At 45.8% G+C, this 9,754-nt stretch overlaps 1 protein-coding gene across 1 annotated transcript; it reads left to right on the top strand.

Annotated features, from left to right (window-relative positions):
• The first annotated feature begins 706 nt into the window (after nt 1-706).
• LOC124691968 (26S proteasome regulatory subunit 8 homolog A-like) lies at nt 707-4,049 on the top strand. The gene is made up of 9 exons (XM_047225270.1): nt 707-920; nt 1,424-1,521; nt 1,857-2,081; nt 2,165-2,227; nt 2,306-2,469; nt 2,577-2,733; nt 2,821-2,919; nt 3,005-3,115; nt 3,746-4,049. Exons 1-9 carry the CDS (start codon nt 722-724, stop codon nt 3,884-3,886), a joined length of 1,257 nt encoding a protein of 418 aa, XP_047081226.1. The 5' UTR covers nt 707-721; the 3' UTR covers nt 3,887-4,049.
• Nucleotides 4,050-9,754: the final 5,705 nt, after the last annotated feature.

Here is a 9,754-nt window from a genome sequence, read left to right as displayed (position 1 = left end):
ACTCTCCTGACCTTATATTGGGAACCAGGTCTCGAGAGGTCTGTCCGGGTACGACTAAATTACAAAGAGTGCTATATCTAAACTTTTCTTGTTTCTTCGTCTTCTTGCCTTGTCCTTCAAGAATCCTTCATAGGAACCGACATAGCGGCCCGCCTTGGTTGGTGGATAATCTTCAATGGCCCCTGATTGGGCCGTAGGAGGTAGCGCAATACAAGTTACCGGAAGGGTAATGCCACATCACATAATCTACGGATTGAAGCTCCACGTACCCCTTAGTCGTTTTACACTTTATCAACATGATATGTATTATGCCTTTTTATTTTTTTGATACTTGGTTTTGAGACTTATAAACGGCTGTGCGCATCCTAATTATGCAGAGATTAGGTGTAATTGCTTCTTAAAATAATATAAAGCACCTATTATCGAAAAAAAAGTTCGAAAGAAGAGAGGTGGTGTGTCTCGGACTCGGCTTCATACACACTTCTCCGGGTCGACTTCCGATATTCACACGAACCGTATCAACAGGCTATAAAACAAAGAACATAGAGAAGCCCAGCGGCACGACCCAACCCAAGAAGCAACCCACTCCACGGCCGGGCCGAGAAAAGAAAGCTTTCTTCTTCCGGCGCAAGAAGAAGAGAAGGCCGACGAATCAACCTCTCGTCGACCGCAACCCAAGAAAGCAAAAGAAACCAAACCGAACCCAGCTGCAGAGCCGGAGATGGCGACGGTGGCGATGGACATCTCGAAGCCCGCGCCGGCCGCGGCCGGCGACGAGTCCGCCAAGGGCGCGCGCGGCGGAGGCGAGGGGCTGCGGCAGTACTACCAGCAGCACATCCAGGACCTGCAGCTCCAGATCCGGACCAAGACCCACAACCTCAGCCGCCTCGAGGCCCAGCGCAACGACCTCAACTCCCGAGGTGACCTTACTACTCGATCTCCTCCACCTAGCGCCCCCCTCTTATGTCTAAACCCTAGCGATAGCGGCTTCTTCGTCAACTGTTGGATCGCGCCACTGGAACCCTAGCTTACCCAGTGCACGAGTCGTAGCGAAGTGTGGAGTTTTGTGTCTCGTCGTTGACCAAACGGTGATTGCTTGTGCTGATTGTTGAAAAATCTTACCGTACCTTCTACCTCAAATATTTCGTTTTGATGGCTAGGTTTTCCTGAGGATATCATTTATCATTAAGTAGCGCTTTCTTTGTGAGAAATTTGTGAATTTGTTACTCCAATGCATAATCTTGCTACTGTTAATCGAAAACATGGATGTTCTTGACCATCGGGACAGTGAAACTAATTTGGTGCTCTCGCTGTTGCCCCAAATATTCTGTTCATGATGATGTATAGCAGCACATGAATACTCCTTGTGTTATATTCACTTAGCACTTCCCTCTAAATTTGTCTCCGAATTTTCGTTTTGCAGTTAGAGCTCTTAGGGAAGAGCTACAGTTGCTTCAGGAACCTGGCTCTTATGTTGGTGAGGTGGTGAAGGTCATGGGAAAATCAAAGGTTCTAGTCAAGGTAAATTTATTTCTTCTTTTACACTTTGTTTTCTCCTACTGATGCTTATCTATCTGGCACAAATCTACCCTTTAGTAGTTGGGCTCATCACTTAAAATAAGTTGAAACATCACATATACATAGGGAGATAGAGTATTGGGCTGCTTCCTGTATACTTTAGACACAACAGTGATAGTTTGACTGTCATTGTATGGTGAAGTGTTTGATATTTTCATTGTCGTGGCTGCTCTATTCATGTATTTTTTTTTTTGGATTATTATTTCCGTTCTCAATGGATGTTCTAATTTTTGTTGGCCAGCAAAGGGTTATTAACTTTTACAGATGTAATTGTTCAGGTGCACCCCGAAGGAAAATATGTCGTGGATATTGATAAGAGCATTGATATTACAAAGATCACACCTTCAACAAGAGTTGCTCTTCGGAATGATAGCTATATGCTCCATCTGATCCTGCCAAGCAAAGTTGATCCACTGGTCAATCTTATGAAGGTTGAGAAGGTCCCAGATTCTACGTATGATATGATTGGAGGTCTTGATCAGCAGATCAAGGAGATCAAAGAGGTTTGTGTAGAATTTCAATGCATTGTCCTGTTGACGCATAACATTTTGACATCTGACATCTGACTCATGAGTTCAATTTTCAGGTTATTGAGCTTCCTATCAAACATCCGGAGTTATTTGAAAGCCTCGGAATTGCCCAGCCAAAGGTTCAAATTTGTAACAAGAGCATCTTACTTGATTTTTGTATGTGTATAGCAGGATTAATATACTCTTTTCTTTTGCAGGGTGTTCTCCTTTATGGACCACCAGGCACAGGGAAAACATTATTGGCACGTGCAGTTGCTCATCACACTGACTGCACCTTCATCAGAGTATCTGGTTCTGAGTTGGTTCAAAAGTATATTGGCGAGGGCTCCCGGATGGTCCGTGAACTCTTTGTTATGGCTAGGTAAGCTAAGTAAAAGGGTACACTGTTTTTTTTGTCTGTCATGTAAAATGCAGTTCTACTTGCATTCTCTGTTAAAGTAGGCTAATATTTTGGTTAAATTATTGCAGGGAGCATGCACCATCCATTATATTCATGGATGAAATAGACTCCATTGGATCTGCTAGAATGGAGTCTGGATCTGGCAACGGTGATAGTGAAGTGCAACGCACCATGCTTGAGCTTCTTAACCAACTTGATGGTTTTGAAGCTTCAAACAAAATTAAGGTATGCTTCACCTAATAAGTGATGTTTCTGTGCACTATTTATACATATGGAGCAACGTCATCATGGTGCCTTGCATGTTTGTTGCAGGTTCTGATGGCAACAAACCGGATAGACATTCTGGATCAAGCCCTTTTGAGGCCTGGACGCATAGACAGGAAGATTGAATTTCCGAATCCCAACGAGGATGTATGTGTTGCATACACAGTTATAGTACTTGTATACTCTGCATGATCATTTGTGCTGACTATGTGCATAATTTTTTTCCGTTCAGTCACGAGGTGATATCTTGAAGATTCATTCAAGAAGAATGAACTTGATGCGTGGAATTGATCTGAAAAAGATCGCGGGAAAGATGAATGGGGCTTCAGGAGCTGAGCTGAAGGTTTGTTTAGTTTATGCTGCATCAAGTTTTAGTTTTTGTGGCTGTTTGGTCTGTCTTAGTACCATCATTTATTAAAGAAGTATTTTTCTTGATATCTTCCAAATTGAATAATGCACCCCACACTTGTGCTCATAACAAGCAGTTACAGTTAAGCATGGTCACTTTGCAGTCTCTTGTTGAAACAGTTTTGCAACTTTTCAATTTTCTTGCATGATAACTTTGTGAGGTCCATTCCAATTTTCCGTGTTGTTAAATGAACGTTAAATCAGGTCAATTTAGGATTTTTAGTGCCTAAAATAGCTGGTTAATTGTGTGGTGTTAATTGAGCTGTTTGTTTAGTTCGAATTTGTATTTTTCGTCCCTAAAATTATGTTAGATTGACAAAAACATTGCGACATCAAAATGTTGGGCCTTGAAAAAATTAGCAGAATGTTCCTGTTTAAATTCTCACCGCATTGACAGCCTAGCAACATTTTTGCATATATGCAGCGAGGAATGTTTTTGAAAACATTCTAATCACTTATGTGACACCAAAGGTCCAAAACATAAGTTTTTCAACACTCTTGTGCACATCACTGATCTTTTCACCTTGTGTTGATCCATCTGAAAGTTTCTTTCTTTATTGTTCAGGCGGTGTGCACCGAAGCTGGAATGTTTGCTCTCCGTGAGAGAAGGGTGCACGTGACGCAGGAGGACTTCGAGATGGCTGTGGCCAAGGTGATGAAGAAGGATAATGAGAAGAACATGTCCCTGCGGAAGCTGTGGAAGTGAGGACACACCCACCTCCGATGGCTCCTAGCTTTCACTGCCTTGCTGAGGTCCCGGAAGCGTGTAACTGCACGTTGCTGGACTTGTACTTTTAAGCTATGTCCTTTTCCTGGTTGCCAAGGTTTTGAAGATATGCTTCTCGTAGCATATAGCTGAATTAAACTCATTGAACCGGGTTAGTAGTCTGTGTTCATGCTGGTCGTTTTGCATACCTAGTGCCTTCGTACACTGTATGAGTTGCAGCGGTGAAACCCCTGAGCAATTCCGGACAAAACCAACAAAATACAGCCATCCACATTTATCCTGTAAAACAAAGGACTTCCCCTATCAGAAGTTATGTTAGGTTAAGTTTTTTTTACGGGAAAGCCAGGGTAACCTGATCGCTTCTCAATCTCAGATAAGATCACACTATTTGAATAGGTTCTTGGACTTCATCATGTCTTCAAAGCAGTCCCAGGAAACATGCAGCCGTGTAATCCCAGGTCATCAGCTAGACCTAGCAGCTTAGAACACGCTCCTGTTCCAGCTAGCTGTCTCCAGCCAATCTTCCCTCTTCTTCTTAGTTTCAATAAACATGCGATAAACACAACAGACTGAGAAATTTTGTTCAAAACTCTATGCCAATCGGTCCGCTTGGTTTACCAATGCAATTCGAAATGCTCATAATCGCCTCAACATCCATAGGGAGAAAACGAGGCAGCTAGTACCTCTTCCTCCCAACATGCAATAGTATTGTCAAATCAGCTCTCTTCCGTATCACTAGGGCTAGTTATTGGGATCCAATTTTTTCAAATACTTGTGGACCTGCCATCACCAATCCTTTTTATTAAACCGTCTCAAAACACCAACTCCTCGATGAACAACCGCCATATTTGAGATGGTGAGCTACTTAATTGAGCATCAATAAGATCATCGTTGGGAAAATAAAGCGCTTTCAGCACCCTCGAGCTCAAAGAGTTAGGGTCTTGACGGATTCTCCATGCTTGACGGGTTAGCATAGCAAGATTATAATTATTCTCATATCAAGAAAACTTAGTCCTGCCATGTATTTTGGTTGGATCATCACATCCCATGACAGTATGACACCCAAGCAGGTTTTCCCTTTTCCATCTTTACCTGCCCATCAAAACTTTCGAATCAAACATAAACTCGAGAATACCGGGACATATTGTGCAACAGATTCGGCAGGAAGCGGTGCCTGCATCTCACATTTTTTTGTAAGGGTATAAGGGCATCTCCAACGGAACGGCCCAAACGGACGTGTTTGGGCATCCGATTTTATTCGGATGGGTCATCCCGCGGACACGCGGATAGTCGCGAACGTCTGTGCCTCAGTTTTATTCCCAACGCTGCCTGCGACCCATTCCTGCTAGTACTAGTTCATCACAGGCGAGGATGAGGACCGCTGGACCAAGCTCCGCCGCGGGCAGCTCAAGGCCCGTCGTAGCGCACGCCCTGGCTACGGAGGCACGCAGGGCAGCGCCGCCGACCTCGTCCACGGCCTCTGCGGCCGCGGCGCCGCCACGGGTGAGCTGGTCGCAGGCGAGGGAGTCACGCGTCGCCGGGTCGCCGCGTTCCAGGGCAAGACCCGCCGCCCGCGTCGCCGCGCACCAGGAGCTCCGCTCCCTCGCGGCCGCCCACCTGCCACCAGTCCGTCAACGAGAGAGGCGCGGGGCGGCGCGGCCGCCGTCGGCAGGCAGCGGGGCGAGGCGAGATGGCGAGGCGCGGCCAGCGGCGGTGGCCCGAGGCGCGTCCAGGCGAGGCGCTTCACGTGGTGCCCCGCTCCCTGCCCTTCCCCGCGGGCGCGGCCCCGTTCCTCGCCGCGGGTGCGGTGCCCCTTGCCGTCGTGGGCAGCTGGGCGCGAGCTGGGCGGAGCGGCACCCCCCGCCATGGCGCGGGCGTCCTGGGCAGAGCGGCGCGCTGCCGTCCTGGGCTCGGCTGTGGCGAGGCATGCACGGCGAGCGCCGCCCCCGTTGCGCCGCTGCGAGGCACGCATGGCGAGCTCCGTCCCCGTCCCGCTACGGCGAGCTCCTCCCCATCTTCGTCTTGCTCGGCGGCGTCGAGGCCCGAGGCACTCATTTCGGCTCCGGCGACTTCTAGCTGGGATGAAAAAAAGGAGGCGACGACGCCGGGGGTCTCCAGCGGAGGTGGACGGCGGAACTGAGCTAGGCGAGCTCCAACCCGACGGGGAGGTTGAAGATATCCATGGGAATGCAGTCAGAGAGGGAGCAGGGGAGAGAGAAGATGTGTCTGCTTTTTCCTGTCACTGCCAAATGGGCCACGAACGGACATGTGCGGATGGAAAAGCACGCCCGCGCTCGTTCGGCTCGCGCTAAAAGCCACGCAAATTTGGTCGAGGTTTGGGTCGTGCTGGATATCGTCGTCCGTTTTGCATTTAGATCCGCATGTTAGAATATGTTTTACCCAAAAGACGGACGCGGATGTTTTGCGTACCCGCGTTGGAGATGCCTTAGGTAACAACCGACGGGACGGATGAAAGATTGGTCAGGAAACGTTGCCTGCATCTCACTTTTTTTTTGTTACGGCTCGTCGTGTAAAAGAACAAGAAGCGCATTCCAAGTGGGCCGCATCTGAGGAGGCCCAACTAATATGCCCGATGTATTTACCCGTCCCCAGTCGCCACAACTCCACAACGTTCTTTCCTCGAGAAGCCCCGTCGTCGCCGGCCGCCGGAACTCCTCCTCCGCCGCCGCATTCCGTCCCGCAGGTCCCTCTTACCCACTCCAGATATGTCGCTCCAAGTTCTTGTCCCGCGCGCGCGTCGGCTGGGGACGCGGGAGGAGGAGGCGCCGGCGGTGGTCTGGTACGGTATCCTACGGCTCTGCTCTTTTTTAGTACCATACTGCTTAGCGAGGAGAGATCCGACCAGTTTAAAAACGTCCTGCTCAGCAGGTTCATCACCAAGCAGAGTAGAGTCGAGTAGAAGGACGGTAGATTGTATAGGGTACGGTAGATGATGTAGGGTTAGCAGGGGCGCGCAGGTACAGGGGAGAGGTGGAGGCTGATGGGGGGAGCTATGCCTCCCAGCATGGATGGATAGCCGGGGGATCCAAAAATGGAGCTGCTGATTCAGCACAGTGATTAAGTACTTCGTACTTAATAATTAGTGAAAAAGAATTTCAATTACAATTAACAGAGAAATAATAAAATACTTGGTTGAATAAAATTTTCCTTTTTTATATTCTTTTGCAAGTGAGTTGTTCCCTGGTGCCGTGTTACAATTTAATTTTTCTTTGGTACAAGATCATGCAGTGAGTTGTCCGTATTTTGTTGGCTGACTGTGGTTGGATTTCTCGTCGTATATCTCTAGTGGTATTGTTTTGTCGCACAAACTCGCAAGGGTTTTGAAGGATAACTGTGAACGCTGCTTACCATACCTTCTACCTCAAATCTTTCCTTTTCATGGCTAGATTCTTCCAAGGATATCCAATATCATTTTCTTCCGTGAGAAGTCTGTATTTTTGTTACTCCCTCCGATCCCTTAATGTATAACCTTGCTACCATTAATCCAAAACACGAGTTCTTGAGCAGTTGGACAGTGAAACTAATTTGGTGATCTCCCTGATCCCTTAATGTATAACCTTGCTACCATTAACCCAAAACACGAGTTCTTGAGCAGTTGGACAGTGAAACTAATTTCGTGATCTCCCTGATGCCCCAACTTTTCTGCTCGTGATGAGTGACTTCTTTGCATATCTCTTTAATTCGTCTTGAATTTTTCATTCTGCAGTTAGAGCGCGTAGGGAAGAGCTACAGTTGCTTCAAGAACATGGTTCTTATGTTGGTGAGGTGGTGAAGGTCATGGGAAAATTAATGGTTCTAGTCAAGGTAAATTTAGTTCTTCTTCTACACCAGTGCGTCTTCGCTTATCTACCTGTCTTAAGTCTACCCTTTATTAGTTGGGCTCATCACCTATTCAAATAAGTTGAAACATTGCCTGGCTGTACATAAGGAGAAAGAGTGAGGTGCTGCTTCCTTTATACTTTAGACCTAACGGTGATAGTTTGCTTGCACATATGCTCATGCAGGGATTGTTTTTAATGACATTGGGAACTGGTGGTGAGACCATTGTGTAGTTTAGAATTCAGTCTGTAGACCATTTGTGCACTATCTAAATTCCTCTTCCTATACCTGTAGGTGCTAAGGGCACCAAGGAAACAAATATGATGGTGCTTCTTTTTTATTTTGATGACATATGGTCTGTTCTGGGTGACCTGTTCAACAGGAAGCCATGAAGGTCAGTGCACTTCTTACCTCTCTGTGCTTGCTCAATTCTGTTCTGAGAAAGCAGCCAGCTAATATTAGAGTCTACTTCAGGCGGAGGATTGCCAATGAGCATAATCGGGCTCCGAGATGATTTTATATTGGAGAGGTTTGTTCCATCCGCTGGCTGGATCGTGATAGCCCTGCTGTGTACTGCGGAAGAGATCTTGACAGCTGCTGGGTTGGATGCTGTTGCTTTCAGTGTAATGCTAGTATTCAGGTATACCGAATATATTCATAACATCATGCATCCCTTTGCATCATTAGTATGTTGGTTATAAGACTTCGAAGATCAGAAGGAGATAAACTTGTAGCTGTGGCAGCTATATATAAAATATGACTTCTTGACATGCTGTTTTGTAGATGTATATGTATTTTTTGTTGTTTTATTTTGGACACTTTTTTCTACCAGTTTAATCTCAGACTATAATTTTTCACACTGATACATTCGTTTGTCTGCAGAATACTCATCTTTTCTCTAGCTGCCCTTCTGTGTGCTTTTGGAATTCTTCCGCTGAATTATTTCACTTCATAAAGTTCATCATAAAAGTTAATCAAAATCACTTATATTTGATCCATATTATTTTCTGGTTCAAAATATCGTGAGGGATTTAGCTGAACGTTACTAATCTCTTCTGATGAACTAGTCAGATAATTGCTGGTGCGTTTGGATTGTCATATTTCAATCTCTAAATATCACAATTATTATCTGTGCAGGAGGTTTACCTGCAACAATCTCATGCAGTTCAATTATATATTGTCTGAGGCAATTGTCATCAGTATGATCCTTTTGCGCGATGAAAAGAGCTTCTGTATGAAGCCAGATCTTCAAGTTGTTCGTTGATGCAGTCGAGGGCAGTATGATGCAGAAGGGGGGAACCCGCTACTCGGCCCTTAGAAATATATTCAGGCAGTCTTGTGGATTTCATCAGGAAGCACCTTGTGGTATGATAATTATGTCTTGATGAAAGTATGTCCTTGTGCAAGTTTAGTGTCAACTGAAAAATAGATTAATTAGTAATTGTATGTCTAGTGTTAGTTGAAAGATGTGATATTTGCTGCATGTGTAGTTGACTTGTATTTGTAATTGATATTAAGTATTCATGGCATTTCTGTAATCCATCTTTCAGTGAGAAAGAAATTCCGTAGCATAAGCTGCCACATCCATTTACTTGGGCAAAATCAAGCGGTGCTCAGATCACATCGAGAGTTTGTTCCTGAAGCTGAGTCCTCTATGCCATCACCATGCCTGGCCAAACAACAGCTTTGTTGCGATGTCACACATGTCACATTCCTTCAAGAGAAGGTTCTACAGGTGAGGTTGAAGAGCAACTGGTTTGCTGTAAGAGTGTTCCAGAGTGGATCGCTGAGAAGACTGCACTAAATTGGAGATGAACTCTGCTGGTGAACATTTTCCCTCAGATGCATTAATGTGTTTACTGTAGCAAGACTTGACAGCTATTGTCTCCCACAACTACATATCCTAAATCGTGTTGTTGTTTGTTTTAAGCGTCAATACATCACTAAGCCAGGTAGAGGTTTGGTAAAGGTTTACCGGTGTTAAGTAGGGTGCACATGCACATTGTT

Source organism: Lolium rigidum, chromosome 2 (assembly GCF_022539505.1).
Source record: "Lolium rigidum isolate FL_2022 chromosome 2, APGP_CSIRO_Lrig_0.1, whole genome shotgun sequence".
Taxonomy (NCBI): Eukaryota; Viridiplantae; Streptophyta; class Magnoliopsida; order Poales; family Poaceae; genus Lolium; species Lolium rigidum.
This window is presented reverse-complemented; position numbering and strand designations above follow the sequence as displayed.

Coding starts and splice junctions, on each gene's coding strand:
- LOC124691968 (XM_047225270.1), top strand. CDS start 722: ATGGCGACGGTGGCGATGGACATCTCGAAGCCCGCGCCGGCCGCGGCC. Junction 1,522..1,856: donor AATCAAAGGTTCTAGTCAAG/GTAAATTTATTT, acceptor GTAATTGTTCAG/GTGCACCCCGAAGGAAAATA. Junction 2,920..3,004: donor TTCCGAATCCCAACGAGGAT/GTATGTGTTGCA, acceptor TTTTCCGTTCAG/TCACGAGGTGATATCTTGAA.